General features: G+C 29.7%; 1 protein-coding gene across 1 annotated transcript; it reads left to right on the top strand.

The window, feature by feature from the left end:
- The first annotated feature begins 1,016 nt into the window (after positions 1 to 1,016).
- On the top strand, positions 1,017 to 6,932 carry LOC102630616 (acetylornithine deacetylase). The gene is made up of 10 exons (XM_006491686.4): positions 1,017 to 1,421; positions 2,757 to 3,001; positions 3,149 to 3,257; positions 4,597 to 4,735; positions 4,815 to 4,872; positions 4,969 to 4,986; positions 5,129 to 5,251; positions 5,557 to 5,710; positions 5,805 to 5,838; positions 6,696 to 6,932. Exons 1-10 carry the CDS (start codon positions 1,092 to 1,094, stop codon positions 6,797 to 6,799), a joined length of 1,314 nt encoding a protein of 437 aa, XP_006491749.1. The 5' UTR covers positions 1,017 to 1,091; the 3' UTR covers positions 6,800 to 6,932.
- The last annotated feature ends 17,252 nt before the right edge of the window (positions 6,933 to 24,184 follow it).

The raw sequence follows: 24,184 nt of genomic DNA, 5'->3' as shown, positions 1-24,184 counted from the left end.
CATAAAGGGCAAATACATAAAAATGCATTTAAAATTTAAACAAAAACAAAATTCAAACGAAACTTGCTTGGATGTCTAAGAACTAAAGACATGAACTCCCTATTACCCAGTGACTATCGTTACCCAACAGACAAATGAAAATGAATTTTTTCAGAAAATGTACTTCACTTCAAAGACACAGCTTACACAAATCGTTGGAGAGCTTACTGCCTTACACAACAAAACCCAATTTCATTTTCATCGTTGGAGAAGAAGCAATCACTGATCTGTTTTCATCTAATGCACGAGATGACATCGTGCGGTGGTCCAAAGCTTCCACGAAGTGAGCATTGCCGACGGCCAGTGTCTGTCGCTACTGGAATTGGATCGTAAAAGATGTTAGTCTTTGAAATACAGCTTGCTTCCTTGAATTAGTGGCTTACAGCTTTTGTTGATTAAAAATAACAATTGGTCTGTTTCAATTAATGAATATGTTGCTAGAAGCTGCATTTACAAATTTTAAAAACTAAAATGAATCCCTTAAATTTAAAAGATAATGTTGGTATTTAATAGGTAAATTACTATATTGTATGTACAAATACATATTCAATTTTCTAAAGAATTAAAATATTAATAAGTCATAGTTTAAATACATATTCAATTTATTTATTACGTATTAAATGCATATTATATCACGAAAATATATCTTTCACACTTGCGGACTTTTTATGTGTTTAAAAATTTGTTGTGAGATTATATTATTGTTCCTGCACCGCTAGTCATTTTTGTGGTCAAACTAGATCAATGAATCAAAATTAAAAAAATTAAATAATATGAATTTACATAAGTAAATGTTTATAAACTTTTATGGTTTTTTAATAAGCAATAACAACTGCAGAGTTAAATAAGGAATTAAACACATCTCAGCCGTTGAACAATTTAGTCATTAAATCCATTGGTTGAATCAGAAAAGGACAAAGTTGGAGTACCTTCTAACTGTTGCAAGGCAGCTGGACATTAGAAGTAACTACTTATCCATACCAAACCAAAACGAAAACCCCTCAAAACGCGACACGACATTCGCAAGGCTTCCTCGCTTCTCGTGTTCGGCAATGGCTTCTTCAGTGGTGAAGGAAACTCTGGGCACTCTTAACAAGGACGCCTATGTTAATCTTCTTTCAAAGCTAATTGGAGAGTCCAGATATGTGCAAAATAACCCACCTGAGTTGATCCCTCAGGAGGATAGGGTGGTCAAGCATGTATTGGATGCTCTCCTTCCCTTGAGCACCAAAACTGGAGGAGGACCTTTGGTTATTAATCATGTCACATACTTTACGGGCAGAGGAAATATTATTGTGGAGTATCCTGGAACTGAGCCTGGAAAGATCTTGTCATTTGTTGGCATGCATATGGATGTTGTCACCGCTAATCCTAATGAATGGGTTTGCTTGTCTTTCTTGATGCTTTTGTTTGAATTGAATTGGGTTTATAAGTTCAGATTTTGGCACTATGATGGTTTTACTCTTATCTATATGTCTCATAAATGAATTCCTCTAGCATTTATCTTTTGTGGGTTTGATCTGGATTAACTTAAAGTTGAAATTAAAATAATATGTCGTCTGAAGTTACTCACAGTATGTTGCCAGACATGAATTTAGTTAGGAACATGGGATTAGGATTTACCTTTTGTTGTACTATTTTGAATTGAATTCTCTTCCTGCTGTGCTGATTCCAAGCACTTTTACATTAACTTCATCAAAGCAGTACACGTTAACATCTTAGCAATTAGTTCCAGGTGCAGGTCATGTGCACCTATAGATACTAGAAGCTTCTTGTTGAAATCATGGCTGCCGGCTATTTTCATTGGAAGGCTTTGTGAGAAATGTGATGGGAAGTGTGTAACTTTTGACTCCTAGGTGCGTCTTTGTACCCTTGAGTGAATTTGTGATTAATGCAACTATGGGTCCTTTCAGGTTTGATGTTTTATCAGTGGGATTTCCCATTCATACTACTACTAAAAAGAGTGTACACAGAAAGAGAATGGTGGAGATTAGGGATGACTGCCTCAATTTTGTTAATTTGTAGTTTCTGTAGCAGTTGCCGATTATTAGACTTAATGCACAATACTTGGTGATGACAGATTTTAAAACTTTGAAATGCTAAGTTTGTGTTGGGCCACAACGTCAATCGTACTTGTCATTCCCAGTGATGTCAGTATGATAGTGACTATTCTTTTAAGGTCTGTTGATTGTGGAAGCAGAGTTGTATTTGCACATCTTTATAATGGAAACACCTGCTTAAATATTCACTTTTGTTGCTGAAGAAGAAAATTGGATTGAATTAAATTAATCACCTGCTTAAGTTGCTTAAACTCTATGTAAGTTCTCGTAGGCATTTTTTTATTTCTGGCAATGATTTTTTCTCTGAGTTCATTTGGTTTTGTCTTTACATTTTTTCTCAGTTATTGAATTGGTTTCAATAACTGGCAATTGGTAAGTTTGTGTGGTTGCAATCTAGAGTTTTTGACTTTGTGTAATATTCAGTGGATTTTTTCTGAGTTAGTGTTAGTTAGTTATATGTCAGTGCAATGGGGTGGATCACTATGCTTTTCTTGTCTTCATTTATATTTTTAAATTGTTCTCAATTTAAACATATTAATTTCTTTTGGATAGTTTGAACTTCATTATGGGAACTGTAATGTTGTCACATAATCATGATATATAATGGGATGAAGTATGATCATGATTGTAATGTGTTGTATGGTATTGCATTTGCAGGAATTTGATCCTTTTTCATTGAGCATTGACGGGGAAAAACTTCGTGGCCGTGGCACAACTGATTGTTTGGGACATGTTGCCCTTGTGACTGAACTAATGAGGAAGTTGGGGGAGACAAAACTCAAATTGAAGTCAACTGTGATTGCGGTCTTCATAGCTAGTGAAGAGAACTCTGCCATAACAGGGGTTGGCGTGGATGCACTTGTGAAAGATGGGCTACTTAATAAGCTGAAGGGAGGTCCTCTGTAAGTAGTTGGCCTTTTTGATATAGTAGAAAAAGTAATATACATGATGTATATCTTTGATCGGTTTTGGAGTTTGATAAATTTGTTGTTTTCTTGTTAGGATAAGAAACCAAAGCTTGATTGTTTCATGTAATTTTCTGTCCCCAGTTACTGGATTGACACAGCAGATAAACAACCTTGCATTGGTACTGGTGGTATGATACCTTGGAAACTTCATGTGACTGGAAAGCTTTTTCACAGTGGTTTACCTCATAAGGTATAATCTTAAATCCTCTTTTCAGATTTTCTTCTCACAGGTTTCTATTAGAGGAAGTTCAATAATTTGTTCCACAAAATTATAAATCATTTCATTAGACTTGCTTGGTGGTTTTGGTTTTTGTTGTAAGCATCAGCTTGTGAGTTATTTTCATAGAGCGCTTCACCCTGTAGTGCTTATGTTATTAGTGGTTTTAAATAAAGCACAAGTGTTTTGGCAATCAATTGTGAAAAGCTTTTTAATTTGCTTTTAATACAATGTATGGTGGTTTTCTTTGTAATTCTTTTATTTTTTGCTAAATTTTCCATAATCATATATTTTAGTTAGTACAAAAAATTGTAAGTGCAAATCCCAACAGCACCATTGACAGCGTTGACCATCATTATATGTTGTGAACACTGGTCAATGCGGTCAATGGTGGTAAATGCTAGTCAACTTTGGTCAATGGCTTCTGACAGTAGTTGACTGTCCTGGTAAAACTTTCAATTTCTAAAATAGAACGTAAAGAAAATAGAAAATATAAGAATTATAAATTATTAATTTACAGAAATTACAATTTATATTTTTTTAGAAGTATTTTAGAAAGCATTTACATATTTTAATTTTTATATTTTCAAGTGCTGCTCTGTTCTACACTAGAAAGCACTCAATGTGCTTTATGAAATGCAATGCAACTTTCCTTAATAAGCACTACAAGTGCTACTAACATTTCTCAAGTGTATTTCATTTTCTTCCCAAATGCCTGAATAAGTGTTCATGAACTGTGGGATGTTGCTTATGACGAATAGGCATGACAAAAACAAATAACTATTACAGTAGTTGGGAAGCACTTTCCTTCTCAGTCTGGGGGGTTGTGTACATAAAATTGACTGCAAAGACATTTGGGAAGAATTTATCTTGAAACATATTAATACGTACTAGTTGGTTCAATTTGTGAAGAATTGAGGACCCCAATTGCATCAGGTATGTTGTGGGGTTTGGTTTATATTTTTTTAGAAGTATTAATTTAGAGTTTTTTGCTCAAGTTTGAGGACAGTTCTTGGCTTGTGCTCTCATCGTTTGCTAGATTCTTATGGACTGTTATGTTTCAAGATAAAGGTGTAACACTTCATAAGCATCATACAGAACATGATACTGTTTAGCTGGTTCAGTCACATTAATACGAGGCATAGTGTTAACATGTGTTATAGTTGTGTAATATATAAATAAAGTTAATTCATAGGAGGAGATATTATATGCTAAGAAAATGTCTAAGAAAATTTGTATCACAATATAAAATCTGAAATGACACAAGCTGAAGTTTATATGCTAACCTTATGTTGTCATTGAATATCACCAGGCAATAAATCCTTTGGAGCTAGCCATGGAAGCACTTAAAGTAATCCAGACACGGTTTTACAAAGACTTTCCACCTCATCCAAAGGAGCAGGTCTATGGATTTGAAACACCATCAACAATGAAACCAACCCAATGGAGTTGTAAGTTTTGATCTAATGTTCTAAATTATTTTGAAAAAGAAGCTATGCTTTTATTTCTGAATAAGCTTCTTTGTCTCAGATCCTGGAGGTGGGATCAATCAGATTCCTGGTGAATGTACAGTTTCAGGGGATGTCAGGTCATAATTTTTCTGTCAGATTTCTTATAGTCCAAAACAAAATGATGTAAATTATGTCTCACTTTGAATCTTTTCTATTCTTCTCTCTTCGTGCAGGTTAACTCCGTTCTACAAGTGAGTCAGTACCCTCCTGTTCTTGCATTTTTGTATTTTGTTTTTCAAGTTATTTACTTCTGAAAAACCTAAAAAATTTTGTTTGTACACAATTAACCAGTTGGTTGTTTCTCACATTCAATGTTTTGATGCTCTGTTGCAGTGTGACTGATGTGATGAAGAAACTACAAGAATATGTGGATGACATAAACGAGAACATAGAGAAGCTGGATACACGAGGTCCAGTTTCAAAATATGTTCTACCTGATGAAAACATCAGGGGAAGGCATGTCCTCTCTCTTCATTACCTCACCTTAGGCAGGGATGATTTTAGGATATTTCCTTTAAGGTGGCAAAGACATAAAATAAAATTTGGGAGATTGAAATGTATATTCTATTTGAGCATATATAAATTTATCTCTAACCTGTTTTCTGTATTAAATAAGAGTTTAGCTGCGGTTATATCCAGACTTCAGATGACCATGTTATAGAAGTTACACTTTTGGTATACTAGTTATGCTTAGTTATATATCTCCATTGTTTGTCTTCTGCTATGATACTTGAAGCAGTTTTATGGTCTTCTTTGGGCAGCCTTACATTGACTTTTGATGAGGCGACTAATGGAGTTGCTTGTAATCTTGATTCTCGTGGCTTTCATGTCTTGTGTAAGGCAACTGAAGAGGTAGTTGGGCATGTAAATCCTTACTCAATCACAGGGACGTTGCCTCTCATTCGAGAGCTTCAAGTGAGATATATGTTATTTTCTATGTCTGACGTTCCTAGATCTGCATTTGTTTAGCTGATATCTCTTAACTTTTACTTCTTGTATTTGGTGGCAGGATGAAGGTTTTGATGTGCAAACTGCAGGCTATGGTATGCCACCACTACAATTTACAAGTTTTCATTCTGTTTATAAGACCTTAATTCAGAAAACCTGGTTGATCATAGTTTTGTTATGGTAATATGATTTTCACCTCAGCTAATAGAATTGGAGTCATAGTGGCTACGCTATTCTGGATAGTCATGTTCTTTCATCTTGCTTCGCTCTAATTTTATCCTTCGAAACTTAAGACATGTTATCAGAATTTAGAGCTTGACAACAAATGAGGTGACTTGTATTGTTAGTCAGGGAGTATCAATGATATAGTGAGAAACTAATCGTTTGGAGCACTCAAAAGGATTCTGGATGGCCATATATGATTACAACGAGTTACTTGCACAAAATGAAATTGCTTATTTACAGTTAGCATGGCAGCTACATTATTATTTCTGAACAAATTTAGTGCTTTCTGGATAATTAACAAGAAATGAACTAGTCAAAAGTAAACAAAAGTAATTGGAATCAGTTTGCTTTGGTAAGTATTTCTTCCTAGCAATCATTTAATTCTGTTCCTTCGTATAATGTTGAATAGCAACTGAAAATCCTTTTCTATTTTGGACTTGTGGATACAATTAACTCCCTCCAGACTCTGCAGGCTGTTCAGAAGATTAAATGGGCGGTGGCGGCGGCAATATAGTTTAGGGTCTCCTTGATTGTAGTATCCAAGATTTTGGGCAACTGAAATCTTATTAACCATATATATGCATAGAATATTAATCAACAGACTTGCTGACTTAGGGGGTTCAAGTGACTGCTTCTTGGAAGATAAAATATTTATGACAAATTCAATCATGAATATCTTATTCCTTTTTTCCTTTTTTTTTTTTCAATTTTGTACTTATAAATGCAGGTTTAATGGCGACGTACCATGCTGACAACGAGTACTGTCTTCTTTCTGATATGTGCCAAGGCTATCAAGTTTTCGTCAGTATCATCTCCCAGTTAGAAGATTGACTCTGTAATTTGAAATGTGCTAGTGCTATTTTAATGAGCTGAGTTTCCAGCTTTACAAATTGTTAATGGCGATTTTTTTAACTGGAGTTCATACAATTTGGATTAATAATCATAATTATTATTATTGTTATTATTATTATTGTTATTACTACTAGTACTACTACTACTACAACATTCAACATTCAAAGATTGTTGTATTATCATTAATTTTTTTTTTGAGAGGAAAATAAAGCTTCCATTACTCGGGAAGAGATACTAACTATTTGGCTGCGACAAGACCACGAACAAAAAATTGTTTTTTTTTCTTTTTCTTTAAGAACTGATATGTATTACTCAATTAGAAGTCTATTCATGTTTACATGAGACATCTATTAACATCACCTAGGTCTAATTTTATTCTAGCACAGTTCAGATCTCTATTCTCGCAAATATTGAAGGAATATGAGTCCTAACTTTTGCAAATCAAAACGTCTCATGTTACTTCATTAAATGGTGTAGGATGAAAGATTCAGTCCAGGATTCGAGTCAAATCAACCTTCCCTCTCATCTCTGGTGCACTACTTGTAAGAGTCTCCTAAGGGACTTAAACTCATAACCTCACTGTGTGTTTTTTTTTTATTATTCATGAGATTATTGCTCAAGATATAACATATTATATGATATTATAACGGATATTTATAATCACATAATAACTGGAATTAGTTTATATCAATTTTTATATAGCACAATCTAAATTTTAATCCTCTTTAATATTCGAGGGACTTCAACCTTCACTTAGGAGATGAGAAGGAAATTTAAATTAAATTCTCACAATATTTATGTGCGGATTCAAACCACTTCCCTCACACTTGTGAGGAACTAGGTTAAGACCCACTAGTTTACTAATTGTTAATAAGGAGTGAAATTAAGTAATTGGGGTATATAATAGTAGTAGGAAGACACTTCCCTAAAAATTACTATTTTGCTCAATCAACTATTACTAGCTTTTTGATTTCAAATATTTTGAATTCAGATCCAATCAAAAGTTAAAATTTTGTTTCAATAAAATATTTAGTAACTCTTGAGTCATTTAAAATTCGATTAGGTTGATCCAAACTTGAAATTACCTTCCTTTAAAAGGTGGCTAAATAAGTTTAGCCCTTATTTGGGTACTAAATAGTGAGTTTAAAGAGAGAGATCCATCATAATAAAACCCCTCATTTATAACTATAAATAACTATAAATATACAATAATACCCTTATTATTCAATTACACACATGAAGGAACATTCTGCCTTTATCATCGTTTTTTTTTTTGATACAATCATCTTTTTTTTTTAAAGAAAAGTATCCATTGAAGCTGTAGAACAAACAAAATTTCAGTTTTAAAGAGCCACTCCAAAATCGAAAGAGCCAAAATTTTTGGATGGCCATTTTTTTTTTTAACTTAATGATTTAATTGACTTAATTTTAATCAGTTAAATCATTAAGTTTGTTTGTTTTTTCAACTTAATAAACATTTTCAGTTATTAAGTCATTATTTTATTAAGCTAATTTGTTTAGACTTTTGCTTAATTTAAAAAGTCTGAATGATATCATTAAAAGATATTCTCCAAAATATCTCGATCTAATTAATTAACTTCCTTCCTTACCTAAATAAAATTAATAACTAGCATTATCACCCATCTTTATATAACTAGTGATAATATATAGAGGTAGACTATTATTATTTTTATCTTTTTATTTTCTTCAAATTAGCATTATTTATCTTCATAATTTTTTATATAAAAACATCATAAACTATAATAACATTGATTAACATATATAACATAGAATATTAAAGAGTTGTATTCAATTGAATATAATTTATGTTATGATAATTTATTATCTTATTTATATTCTTTGGGATGTTTATTATTTGTTTAACATTTATAATTTGTAAGGGCATAAATGTAAAAATATTAGTTTTTAGATTTTTTAAGTTAAAAAAAATAATATTTATTTTTAGAAATTTAGACAAAAACAAACATATTATTCAGATTAAGACATTCAGCTCTATTTAGAATTTAGACTAATTTATATTTATTCAGATTTCAGACAAAAAAACAAACACCACCTTAGTATAAAGTAGAAGTTAAAGTGAAATTTAGAAAGAATAAAAATACAGAACAGTAGGTTAGAGAGAGAAATGGACAGTGCAAGAGGGATATTATTAACAAAATCCTTACAAGAGTTCTTTAATTAAAACCATCACATTGTAAACGAAGTTAAAAACTAGAATATCACATTTAGTTTTGATAAGTGCATATTTTCCATATATTTTGCTATTAATTTCTCTATCTTTTTTTTGTTTTGGTCTTAAATATTCTAGTTATTTTAGTTAATTTTTAATTTATTAAATTATATTTTATTATGTTAATTTTTATATTTTGTTATTTTATGTGCATTTTGGGAATAAAGAGGAATTAAATCAGAATATTCAAGTAAGGAGAGCTTAAAGAAGAAACTAATTAGAAATTTAAAGAAAGTAATGGGAGTTAAAATGGAAGAAAATCAAAGCAGCCAATGCCTAATTGAAGTTCATACGTGAAGATGAGAAGAATTAGCATTGGAAATAATTTAATTAATAAGGCAAACACTTCTTGTGATGGGCTTTGGCCAAATTTTTATTGGCTTATTAATTAAATAAGTCACGTGCATTGCATTGAATTATGGAAAGCAAAGTGAAACAAAAAGGGAAAATTGCCTTGCACGTGAATCCAAAGAAAAGTGGGGGCTTGACTTTTGTCTTTAATCCTTTTCATGTGAGGATTTAAGGCACAATATAAAAGAGGGCAGAGGCAAGGAAAAGAAAAAAGAAAAAGCCAACAGCCCCTGGATGGAAACAGAGGAGGGCAGACGCAATTGGAGCAAGAGAATTTGAGATTGCAGCCGCAAGAAGGAAAAAAAACAAGGAAGACGCCAGAAGGAATTCAATTAAAGAAAAAAGGCAGCCGTTTGAATTAATCTCCATGATTGGTTTTGTCAATTCAATTATGTTAGGCTAGATTTTTATTTGGTTAAGGGTGAATTCAAAACCCTAAACATGATATGCAATTAAATTTAAATTCTATCATTCAATTTATTTAATTGAGATTGTTTATGTTCTTCTATAATTAATGTTCATGGTTTATTCTTGTTTTATTTAAGTGGCCAATTAAATAGGACTTGAATAAATATTATTGCTAGATTAAAATTCTTGATCCGTAATTGTTTTGATATTTTAATCATTAGTAGCAAGTTGGAATTAGTGATTTCAATTGAAGAACATAACCTAGGTTAAATAATCCGAGCTTGTGTGTTTATTGCCTAGATCAACCTAATATCTTTCTTTGTTTAATGCTTCCATTATCTTAAATTTAAAGAGCTTGTTTTAAATTATTTAATGGTTAGAGATTAGGTGAAGAGCTTGTTTTGTCTAACAACACACTAAGGAAAAATTGAGACTAACAGAGCTTATTGTTGTCTACGGTTGATAATTTCAATATAAATTGATAATAGAATTGATATATTATGTGCATGTTTGGTGGTGGCGAATGATCCTTTAACCAAAGTTTTCGTCATTATTATTTCTTTCTCCTTTAATTAGAGTTTTTTTTCTTGTTCGTAATTTTAATTTCTTTATTTCTTACTATTTAGTTAAAAATTCATAAACCCCCCTTTTTATTTTTAATTGGCATTTTCTTTAGTTAGATTAATTTATATTATTATTATTATTACTATTATTTTATTTTAAATCTTGCTTTGGAGTTAATAATAAATATAACTAGCATAGTCTCTGTGGGATCGATCCTTACTCACTCTGTACTAATTATTTATATTAGTGGTAAGGTTTTAAATTTGGTGCACCTTAACGACACTACCAAGTTTTATTAAGAACTCTAATGAATTAGCTTCAAGATTCTTTAAGGAACGATAAGTTTTGATTTTTAAAAAGAAAGATATTTTATAGTACAATGAAAAGTTTATTAATGATAAAAAAAGAGAGGATTTAAAATTAAGAGAATTAATTAGTTAAATTCCATTACTATTTGGAGAATACTATTCAAATATGTGAGAATTATTTGTAGTTACTCCTGAATTTTTAAAAAAAGAGACACATTCGTATGTTTAATAAGAAGAATTTCTCTACAATGTTGTATGCGTTTTTACAGATTTGAAAATGGAATTGTTATGAACTCTTGGATTTTAATCTTTTAATATATGCAACTCATTTGATATAGTCCATAAAAAGTTAATTATTTAAATAATAATAGGTATTATTCAGGTTGTAAGTAAATGTAGATTTTTTTTATTTTTAATTAATCGATAAAAGAGATTGTATATTATGTTGGATAAATATCCCTCATTCAATAATGGGATCATTGGATTTAATATTAGAATCTTCACCCTTAATTTTATTTTAATGGATAGATAATTATGTTACAAGTAATTTGCAAGTTGTGATATTTCTTCATACTTTAAATAATTTTTTATCTAATCAATTGATAAATATTTTAAGTCACCAAAAAAAGAAAAAAAATAAAAATAATTTTGGAATTAAAATTATTATGCATTAATTATATCACTTACAATTTTATATTTTTTTAATTTTACATTTAGTATTAAAAATATAAATAATAGCATTAAAATAAATGTGATTAACAAGTGATGTTATTTCAATAATACTTTTTATAAAGATACCACATAAAGTCTTATAATAATTTATATTTTATGAATTTAACAACAAAACCATTAATATTTAAACAATAATGAAAATAGAAGGCATTGTTAAAAAATATTTTTTATATTTTTTTAATGATACTATATGAGTTACAAGAAATGATAAATATTTTATTCGATAATTATTATTGAAAAAAATGTATGTATATATAACTACATAATGAGAAATATTTTGATTTAGGTTTTTAACACAAAATTAAACTATCAATTTCATACAATTCAATGGTGGAGGATATAATATTATGAAATGTTGGTTTAACTTTCAATATTGACCATTGGACTGTGAGAGATTGATGGGTGAAATTTTGTGTCAAAATTTTATGTTAAAATATCCCAAAGCATGTTTTTATAATGGAAGTACAAAAGCATACAATGATTTTTTTCTCATTTTATCTATTAAATATTATTGGACATAATATTTTATTTATTGTCACCATTAATTATTGTAATAAGAGTAATGATTCTTAGTAACATAAAAATTTTACGATTTTACAATCAAAGGATAACAATAAAATAATCTTTAATGATTCATAAACAAAAACTAATTAGGAATATATCTTATATTTAACTTTTATGAAATTAACAAAGTGATATTAAAAAATAAATGAAAACAGTCTTGTGAAACTTAAATTTTATAAGGTCTGGATAATTTCTTACCATGTAAATAAAACTATAAAAATATTTTTATTTACATGTAAATATTATTAGAGTAATATTTCATTTATTGTCAGTATTAATTACCATAATAAAAGTAATGATTCTTAGTAACATAAAATTTTGTAATTATAATCAAAAGATATCAATAAAATAATCTTTCATGATTCACACTAATTAGGAACATATGGTAGATTTAACTTTTATGAAATTAACGAAGTGATATTCAAAAATAAAATTAAAATATATAGGCTTGTAAAACTTAAATTTCCTATCATGTAAGAATATTAATCGTAAGATAAACAATAAATTCATGGAATAGATATCCTAAATGGGTATTAAAAATAATATATACTTATTTATCAATTATATAAAATAACGAGTATTTTGATATGCGATATTAAAATTTATTAAAACATGCATACGATCAAGTATTTTTTAGGTAACAAGCAATCTCATTCATGAGTTTATTGATGTAATTATGATATTCACTTAAATATAAGTACTTTGTTATGTCATTTACTGGTGTTATATCATAATAAATTTTACAAATGCTACTTATTAATTTGACCTGTGTCAGATAACCTACTCGGTATTATATCTTATAGGTAATAATACTAGATTTTGAAACTTTTATTCAAAAAAGATTATGACATTACAAATTTAAAGGAGGATTGAAAATGATTTTTAAATAAAATATGATATTCAAGGGAAATTATTTCTAACTCTAAGGGTGGTCACAATTGTTTTACAGAAGTTCACCCCCTTAAATAGTTAACAAACCGGTTAAAATGAATTTTATATTATTTATTTTTCTTTTAAATAAAAATATTATATACCATTTATTAAATATAATGGTACACAATTAAAACAATATTGATGTTATAAAAAAATTATGGTATCATAAAAGAATCCCTGATAAGAAATAAAAATGAAGGTTTGGCATTAAAAAAGAGTGCATTTATACTGCGTTTACTTTTTGGATTGGAGTGGGAATTCTGAGGAGTGAGAATCCTTGGATTAGGAGTGTGGAGTGGGAGTGGGAGTAGGGTGTTTACTTAGACTAAATGAAAGTATGGATTGTCAATCAAAATCCTAATTATTTGTTTACTTTGTCTTGGATTGGGAGTAAATTGTTTTAAATTATAATTTTATCCTTATGTACAGAATTATAATTTGTAATTAAAAAATTAATAAAAAATATATTTGAAAAATAAAATAAATATTTTATTATATTTATAAATTAACAATAATTACTAATATTCTTAATTATGTAAATCATAATTTTTTATTAATGTTAATTTAAATTATGTGAATAAAAATTATTAAGAATAGCAACACAAATGAAATATTATTATTGATAATATAGTACAAAATTAATATTTTTTAGAATAAAATATTTATTATTATTAATTAAATAAATAATTAATATTTATTAAAATTAATGTTTAATATTATTAATTTAAATATAATATTTATTTATTTTTATTTTATTAAATTTAATAAAATAAATATGATATAATTATTATTTTTAATAAATATGATATTATTTATTTTATTAAATATGATATTATTTATTTTATTAAATATTATTTATTTATTTTTATAAGGATAAAATGGGAAGAGGGGGGAGTGGATTCCCACTCCCACCTCCCCCCATGGGAGTGGGAATCCCACTCCCCACTCCAAATTTGAGTGGGACTCACGGATTCCCACTCCCACTCCCACTCCCTCCTTTCTTAAGGTAAGTAAACACTGGAGTGGAAGGAATCCACACTCCACACTCTCACTCCAGAAAGTAAACACTACCTTAGAAGTATTGTAATATTTGTATAATTTTCTTATAAAAAATATATATATATATATTTGTATAATTTTAATGGGTATATTTAATAGAGGGGTTTTATAAGGATTTTGAAGAGCTAATATCTCCACTCTTAGTTTTATCCTAACATAGCCAAACACGGATTGGATTAAAACAGGTAAGATCCCGTGTTTTTTTTTTTTTTTTAATGATTTGAAACTATAACCAATTATGTAATAGGCATTTGGGATGTGTTTGGTAGCTTGTATTAAACTGCATTATATTTTGTTAAAACATTATTCTTATACTAACGCATGTTCAGCTGCAATTTTTAGTTGTATTACACTGCATTAAAAAGGTGGATAACGTCTTGAAAGGTGCTTAAAATAATTCTGTGAGAGGTAGGGCTTAGACTGTATTGCATTAAAATATTATTTATATTTTATATTTTAATCATTTTACTTTTATTATCTAATAATATGTAATAAAGTTATATTTATTGAATATTAATTTATATTTATATTTAAATAAAATTTAATCAAATAATTATATAAAACATATTACATTAATAAACCTAAATATTTAATAAATATATGATAATACATTATTTTACTTTTATTACATATATTCATTTTACTTCTTTTACTTTACATAGGTAAAAATTATTTTAATTATTTAATTATTTATTATTTACTAAAATAATAAATCTAAAAATAAATTTAAATTAAAAATTATATTCAAAATTGATAAATACAAATTAGTTCACAATTAAATTTAAAAATTAATATTATATTGTATTATAATATAACATAATTTATAATGTATTATATTTTATAATAATATAATATAATTTATATTACATTATCATTTATATTATTATAAATAGTATATAAAAATAAATTATATTATATTATAACATTAGGTAATAGTATTGTTATTTGATGACAGTATATTATTAAATTATTTTTATAATATAAAAATTAATATATATATATATATAATTATTTAATAAGTAATTTAAAAAATTCATAATATAACATTAAAATATTAATAAGTTTAAATGAAATTAACTTAATTTTAATTTTAAGATAAAATAGTGCTAATCCAAATATGGTATTGTGTTGTAACTTAATGCAATATACCCTAATGTAATGCACCATAATACAACATAGTTAATAAAATATAATGCAAATAATACGGTATGTCAAACTCACCATTAAAGTTATTATATTTATTTTTTTTTTAGAACATTCGTTGGTTAATAACTTAACAATTGCTAGGCTTCTAGGGTGTCCTTGACAATTGACACACTATAGAACTTGAGCCTGGATAGAATAAAATAATGCAGTCTCATGTTTGGCTTATTATGTGCCTGCTTTAAAATGGCTCTTTATTTTCAAAATGAATGCGGCATTTGCTACATTAAGTCCAATGGTTTTCGCGAGTTTGCATTAATTTATGTTTCGTTACTTTTTATTATAAGTTAAAATATTAAGCAGATTTATAATGATATATTATTAATATTAGTTAGCTAGAAATGCTCCAACTGTAGATGAGAAACTGCCGTTAACAATTTGTTGGTAGCCGCCATAATCTTACTGTTTGAACTAAAATTTTATATCATTGAAATCATCATCCCGAATCTACGTAATGATAATTATCATTATAAATAAAATTTCCATGTGCATCATCAAAATTTTAGATCCAAAATTACTCAATTTATAAAACCTGTTCCTAGGGCTCTAAAAATTGGAAACAGAATCCGATCACGATGGTGAATTTAGAAAATAAAAATAATCGTACAATACTTTTTTTTTTTTTTGCGAGTGTCAAAGTATGTTCAATTATAAAATTTAAAAATATGACTTAACATTAGAGATTCTTATAATTGAATCCTAATTTAAGTCTCACCAATTTTGTGTCATTCAGTTTCGGTAAAAGAGAAATTTTGTTAATAAAAAAAAGAAGAAGATGGCACCTAAATGAGGAATGTAATGAACCCTTACCCCCTTAAAAAACTAAAAAAAATAAAATATATAACCAAAAAAAAAAAAGAGCAACCTAATCAATAATTACTAAGGAAATAAAATGTGCATGTAACAATACAAATACAACAACACACTCGTGAACCTATGGCTAGGAAGACCTTGAGCAATCAGCATCTTAAAAAATGAAAGGTGAAATACTAGCAGGAGGATCAGGCCATCAACTAACTCAGATTCCACAACTCCCACGTTAGCCAATTTATCCGCAGCACCATTATCTTCTCTGAGAATGTTGGTAAATCGCACTTTCATGTGCTTCATCAAAGTCAAATCAGACACTTCTTCCAATTAGGAGTGGGCGTTCCTGGTTCGGTTTTGTTCTAGTCTAAATAATGTGAATCGAAGCCGAATGAAATTTAGAACCTAACTTTTGGTTCAATTCAATTTTGGTTTGGAACTACTAGTATATTTCGGTCTAAATTTTTGTTCGATTCAATTTAATTTCAGTTTGGACCTGTTAGTATATAAAAGTCATAAGTCACATTTTGCACATGGAATACTAAAGTTGTTATTAATTTCCAATCGAATCCGCAAAAGAAAAAAGACTTTCTGGATATGTGAACAACATTATAGTTTGCACATTCACATGTTTATTGTCGAAATGTTTTCGTGGGTGGGTGTCAAAAAATCATCAAACTAGTGATTTTTAAGCTATTAAGGGTCCGTTTGGGATTGTTTTTGGGAGTTTTAAAAGTGATTTTGAAAATTTAAAAGTTAATTTTAGTGTTTGATAAAAAAAAATCAAAATTACTTTTGTCAAAATCAATCACTCTTACGGCTGATTTTGAAAAGTAGGGAAGGAGTAGCTTTTAGATTTTAATTTTGAGAATCAATTTTATCCCTTAATAAAATTTCATAAATATTCTTAAAATTATTACGTAAACCCAAAATTATCCTTATTCAAATTAGAAACAAAATCAATGTTTAATAAATTTTTATTATAATTCATCAATATAAATTTATTAATATCAATTTGTTGGTCGAATTATTATTAAATCTATTTCACTATATTATGAATTTAATTATCAATTGTTTTAAGATAAAATAAAAATGAAATCAATTTATTATAAATTTTATTTTAGTCAAAATTATTATAATACACAATTAAAAATATTATATGTACATTTAATCATTTGTTTTCTCTCAACTATTTAATAGTAAAATTTACCAAACGTCTATAATTGCTTTCAAAATTCACAGTATTTCTGAAAATAAAATTTATCAAACATTTAACTGATTCTCTTCACAACTGATTATTTCTACAGCACAGTTAACAACAATTATTTTAAAAGTCACAGCATTCCCAAACTGACCCTAAGAAAATAACAAAAAAAAAAGAACCCAATTACAACTCTATAAAAACTAAAACTCCCAAGAAAATTGGCAAAATGCAACAAATTTAACACTAATTTCCAATCCAATACTGTTTTAAACTAACAAACAAAATTTCATCAGCAACATTACAAAATTTGTTAGCAACAATTATCCAATTGATAAAATTTCATCAGCAACAACAAAATTATCTATTATGTCAGTTCATGAATGATTACTGAGTTATTATGCATCAACATCACATTTTGTGCATGGAATACTAAAGTTGTTGTTATTAATTTCCAATTGAATCCGCAAAAGAAAAAAAAAACTTTTCTGGATATGTGAACAACATTTATAGTTTGCACAATCACATCTTTACCGTAGAAGTGTTTTTGAGCTCTAGGTGGGTGTCAAAAAATCATCAAACTAGTTGTTTTTAAGCTACTAAGAACATAACAAAAAAGCCTCCAAAAAAAAAACAACAATTAACAACTCTGTAAAAAATAAAACTCCCAAGCAAATTGGCAAAATGCAACAAATTTAACATTAATTACCAATCCAGCATTGTTTTAAACTAACAAACAAAATTTCATTATCTATGCAAAATTTGTTAGCATCAAGAATTATCCACATCCAATTTCATCTTCAACATTGCAACAACACCAATAATACACCATGACAGAAATCAAATCAAATAAATACTGTGAGTGCTTAATGGAAGAAAAAAACTAAAATGTTTGTTGCTAAATTAATTAAATTAAATAATTACAATATTAATCACATTTCAATTAATTTGACTAATTTAATTCTAGCTAAAATTAATGAAAAATAAAAGAAATGAAATCCAACTCACTTTCTCCAGCGGTCAGCGTGATAGTAATAGCTAAACGAGGCAGCGACGGCAACAACTAAGACTGGAGGGTGAGATGATGACCAAAGACAAAGAGAGTGATAGTGAGTGTGAGAAAGACAGAGGGGCTACTGGTGGCCTGGCGCTGCCGTGCTCGGCTGTTGTTTTGTGGGCTTCGTGTTGCTAAGAAAGAGGGGTTGTGCTTAGAGAGTTAGGGATTTAGTGTTTAGAAATTAGAATTTCAGGGATTTAATAATTAAGGAAGATTCTCTCTCTCTCTGTCTTTTTAATTGCATGAATCGACCGATTTGTGCTTTCAGTCAGTTTTAGAGCTGAACTAAACACTAATCGTTCAGTGCATGTAAACCTAAACCATTTCGTTTTTACCTATACAACCGAACTGATCTGAACTGAATACCCTGCCCTACTTCCAACGATTTATCAAAGGTCAATGAGGAGAAATAGGACCATTGTGATGAAGAATGGTGAGTATAGAGTCACACTCTATCCAGACATTAGATGATTGACGAGAAGGAGAAATCTTATTGATACCTAATGTTTTTTCTGCCTAGGTCAAACTAAGTGTAACAAATGGAGGTATATCTGTACACACAATAACAAATTAAAAAATAGTGAACTTGGTCTAGAAAATAGGGGTGGGCAAAATCATATACGGATCAACCCGGTCATATTTCAGGTTAATCAAGTTAAGAAAAAGGTCCCTTGAACACAACCTGACTTTTGGACTGGATCAGATTGGATCTATCCCGAATGTATTTAGATTAAATTGGATCAGATTAAAAATTCAAATTGAATTTTGATCGTTTGGGTTAGGGTTAGATACAAAATCACATATATAGGTACAAACATTCCACTAATAAAAAAGGCATAAATGCAAACATCCACATGATCATCTTATCATATAAAAAGAAAAATCAAAGTCTTATTATTTAGAAATCAAACTGTGTAGTGGATTTAACTAATACAATTCAATATTGACTTTCCTTGAATTTCAAATAACATAGAACTCAATAGAGTGATAAAAAAATGATCGTCCAATATAAAAACTCATAGTGCAGATAAAACAAAGAGAGTACCTTGTGAACATATAAAGAAAAAAAAGAGCAAAGCTTAGATATTATTATCAATATAAAAGAACAAAGGGGCAATTCTAGATCTAATCCAATAACATAATTCTTTCATCGATAAAATATTAGTTAACCTAGAACCCAAGATTCTTAAAAACAAAGCAAAAAAAAAGTTAATAAACTTGGTATCAAATGAATTAAAAAAAATCACTTTTTAATGAAGAAACATGAAAAATCAAAGATTTTGAGGAGAAAAATTACCAAAGAGAGAAAACCTAGATGGGATAGTGAGAGAATCTAAGATCTTAAGAAAAAGGCATAATAAGAAGTGAGGGTTGGCGATCATGGTTGTTGGTAGAGATGGAGCAAACCTGCACAGTGGTCACGGTGGCCAATAGAGGAAGCAGATCGTGTTGGCGCATTGTGGAATTGTGATGACTTGGCATTGCATAGTTGTATCAGTGACTGCTAGTTGTTGTGTCGTCTGTGTTGTCATGCTGTCGTCTGCGTCTGACATCTTCAATCTATGTTTGGTTAGTGTTTATACTCTGTGTGTGTGTTGTGTGAGTTTAGTGCTGAGTGGTGTAAGAGAGTAGTAGTCATAATATAAATAAATTAGTTGATTAAGCTTAATCGGATTGGATTAGGCAAGTAATTGATCTGATCTAAACCTAAATCTTTTTAGATCTGGTTGGGTTAGGTCGAATTAAATCAGATTATTTGCCCATCTCTACCTAAAAAGGGATTTTCCTGTAATCCCACTCTTATGCTTGAGTCAGTGATTGGAGAATTCATGTTGAATTATAAAACATTGAAATTTTAGTGGATTTACCTCTCTTTGAGAGAGTAATTGAGTATTTATATTGTACCACTTATTTAGGTGAGTGGATCCCCTTACTTTGGTGAATGTAGGGAATTGTTGACTTGTAGGAGACTTCTTCTTTCATGGGAATGGTGTGATGTGTGGCGGTTATGACTCTATCTCATGTATGTTAAGAGGTTGGTAGTTTTAAAAGTGGGGTTGTGCCTCTCTTTTGTGTGCTTGGTAGTTTTGTAGCCGGTTTCTTCAATTGTTCTTCCATTATTAAGCCTTATCCCAATATTTTTACCTTGTTGGTCTAGTGGTTTTGACTAATTCATAATCTCGATCTAAGATTCCTTATTTCCTCCCTCAAAGAATCCTCACTGCTCATCTAGTGGTCTTTATTTCTACCTTCAAAGTATGCTTATTTCCCATATGACTTTACCCTTTGAGGTTGTGTGTTAATAAATTTCTCTATCAACACATCCTCCAGTTCATGAAATGAGCTCTTAAAATTTAAAAATCTCATGTTATGAACTAAGGAATAAATGCATACCTGTCTAGGTATAAAATTCAAAATTTAAACCCTATGCTCGAGATATGTGCTTAAATTTAAGCTTTATTATCTCTTTTCCTTACAGCACTAGGCTTAAGTCTTTGCCTTTACTTAGGTATGCTTCTCTTCTTTCATTTCTTTATCTCTTGAATATGCATTGCGTTCTTTATGGATCCATCTGGAGTTAGGCATGGTGAATCTAGTAAAAGCAAAGGTCCTATAAACAGGTCACCATAAGCTTCACATGTCGTTCTTCTTCTGTTTCTCTCTTTTCTGCGGCTAAAATCAAAATTGTTGATGATGACAAACAAGATGTCCCTTCAGACAGATTTTCAATTGCTCACTGTGAATCAAGGAAACTTTGTATATAATTAACAAATTGAGGAAAGCTTTTTCATATTCCCGACTCCGTATGGCTTAGAATACCACACCCTAACAAGAGTATGATAGATCCTCCTGATAGCTCAGTGGTTTTGTACTTATCCATGTTCAAAATGGGAGTTAGGTTACCCTTGTGTCTCTTTGTTCATTCTTTGCTAAGGTCCCTTAATATTGCTTTTGCTTAGCTTAAACCCATGATTTATAAGGCCTTCTTTGGTCACTACGTATTGTAGAACGTTTGGGAATTGAATTCGATTTTTTTTTTCAATAAGTTTGAAAGGTTATACCAAATTAAATTAGAGGGGTAAAGAAGTATTTTGTATTACTTGGTTGATTGGGCTTGCATTGCTCAATTATTCCCCATGACTTCCTTAGTTAAATTAAGGGCTGAAAGAATTCTTGGTTTTTCACTTCTGAAAATTGGTGTTCTAATGACCCCACTGATGATGATCTTGTTCACATTTCATTTTAAACTCTAGGATGTTTGTCTGCCTTCCTTGTCTTCTGTTACTATGTTGTCTCGAATTGCTCATCAAGATCGAGCGTACTCATATGCGTATCTCACAATTGGATGTAGTTTCCTTATTCAGTAGAACTTCCTTTTAAGAATTTGGCCCTATCCTTTTCGGTGAGTTTGTTTTTCCTTTTACATTTTACCCTCTCATTTTCATGGCAATTTTCATATCTAATTGCCATTATTGGGTGTGCTGTTGCTAGATCTCAGATGGATACTAAGAAAAAGAAGAGGCTAGCATTCTTCCCTCCTAATGATTCTACTCTTTGAAAGCGCATGGCTATTCTTCCTCAGCTCTATCTTAATCTTCTAAAGCACCCTTCACACAATCTACCCCTCATAATGGTCAACAAACTGGGAGAAAATGCATTTGCCTACTAGCCTTGGCTCTCCTAAGTGCACTTCCATGCTTTTGTTCAAGGACTTGGCCAACTAGAGTCTTCAACATAGCGAAATTGAGCATGATCTAGCTAATTCTTTTCTTTAAAAAGATCATTTTCACATCAAGAGTGTTTTTGTTTGAGAAAATTTGATCTTGATGCTCTATTCACTGCCTTTATAAGTAATGCATATAAGGTTAGTCTTCACAATTTATATTTAAGCCCTCTTGTCATCCTTCTTAATACTTCATGTTAGTGAGGCTTTCCATTTGTATGTTACAGGCTACAATGAACATGATTCAAGTATACAACTTATATTGTGGTTTAGGGGGTGAATATTCTAAAGCCAAAGCCAAATAGAGAAAAGTTACGAGTGAGGTGTCCTAGTTAAAATATGAACTTGGAGCATAAAATCAACAATGAAGTGATTAAAAATAAAGATGAGGAGCTTTCTCATTTAAGGAAACAACTTACAGTCAGCTATCAAACGTATATAAAGACTTATCTCCATACTAGCAAATTTAGATAAGTGAAATAAAAAGAGTTTTTTTTCTAGGGTTAATGATTGTAAAAAGGTGATGAAAAATCATTATCCTAAGTGGAATTTGAAATTTGTAGATGATTATTACTTTGAAGCTCCTCAAATTGACTATTTTGACTTGCCTTCAATTGACGAAATAATTAGAATTGGTTATGAAAAGCTGGCAGGACAATAAGAGGAGCCAGTTTGCATTATTCTTTTGTTTGCTTTGTTCGTGAATGTGCTGGTGGAAGAACGATTGAGGAGAGAGATGAGTTTTCTTTGAATATTCCTCCATTGGCCGCTATTCATCCTAATGATATCCTAAAGAATGATTAGGACAAATCATTCTTTGTTTGTTGATGTCTCAAGCTTATGATAACGATGTTTTGAACTTCTAATATTAATGTTCTTCTATATTGACTTTTGTTGTGGGGTATTAACTTTCTGCATGACATTGGTTTTGTTTTTCATCTTCTATATATGATGTTTCCTACACTCAACTTACACTATATCTTATTTCAAACTTAGTGATTTGCTATTTTAGCAAAAAAAAAAATTTAGGCTTAAGTTTGCTTTACTGGTATCCATAATCATATTTGCTTGATCCATTTCTTCATGCGAGCAAAAATCCATTGATTTTCAAAAACACTAACTATATGCTTTTCATCTTTGGGGCAATTATTCATATCTATTGGCACCATTGGTATTTGCCTTAATTAGCTGCATATTGTTGCAACATTCCTACAATGGGTGGTCCTATACGGCAAATAACTCCCTGCAAATAAGAGATAATTTGAACTCACCCACAACATCTTTTGTTGTCTTGTTACACACATTTCGCTCAGATGTTACTAATTCATGCTTATTTGCATTGTTATGCATATGGTAATAATTCATGCTTACGTGCACTTTTGTTCAGCTGGTGATAATTTATATTTACTCATACCATTGTTTAGATGGTGATAATTCTTACTTACTTGCACTATTGCTCAAATGGCAATAATTTAAGATGACATTCGTCGTACCTACCTCTTCTATTATACTTGCACCGGTCATGTTTGAGACAAGTTAAATTCCCTAGATAATTTTTGCCTGTCTGGTGGCACAATTAAATGGTTACAACATATGGTAATATGTACCAAATCATACTTTCTACATAGCATCATTGTATGACCACTTGAGGTAGCTTATATATGCATCTTTTCTAGAGAGGTGGAAATCATCCGCCTAAAACTGCATAAGTGGCAATCTTTCATGCTAGAATGTACATTTGCATATATAGTAATTATACATACTTGAATGTACTTTTTTGCAACTGGTAGCCATTGATGCTTGAATACACTTTGTTTCGATGGTGATAATTCATGTTATCTACACTTTGTTCTGATGGTGATAATTTGTGCTTCATTTGCATGTTATTTTGATGGCAATATTTTATACTTAGTCGGCAAGTTATTTTGATGGTGATAATTTATCCTTAGTTGTGACATTATTCTAATAATGATAATTCATGATTAATCCACACATTATTCTAATGATGAAAATTCATTCATAATATGCACATCATTTTAATGGTGATAACTTGTGCTTAATTAGCATGTTATTTTAATTGCAATAATTCGTGCCTAGTTGACACATTTTTTTGAAGGTGAGAATTTGAGCTTAATCTGCAAGTTATTATGATGATGATGATAATGATTAATCAACACTTTTTTTATTGCAATAATTTGCGCC

The sequence above is a fragment of the Citrus sinensis genome, chromosome 4, assembly GCF_022201045.2.
Source record: "Citrus sinensis cultivar Valencia sweet orange chromosome 4, DVS_A1.0, whole genome shotgun sequence".
NCBI lineage: Eukaryota > Viridiplantae > Streptophyta > Magnoliopsida > Sapindales > Rutaceae > Citrus > Citrus sinensis.
This window is presented reverse-complemented; position numbering and strand designations above follow the sequence as displayed.

What these genes read in the sequence shown, in the direction of transcription:
- LOC102630616 (XM_006491686.4), top strand. Translation starts at nt 1,092, where the DNA reads ATGGCTTCTTCAGTGGTGAAGGAAACTCTGGGCACTCTTAACAAGGAC. An exon ending in CCGCTAATCCTAATGAATGG is followed by an intron (nt 1,422 to 2,756) that starts GTTTGCTTGTCT and finishes TTGCATTTGCAG; the next exon opens with GAATTTGATCCTTTTTCATT. An exon ending in GAAACCAACCCAATGGAGTT is followed by an intron (nt 4,736 to 4,814) that starts GTAAGTTTTGAT and finishes TCTTTGTCTCAG; the next exon opens with ATCCTGGAGGTGGGATCAAT.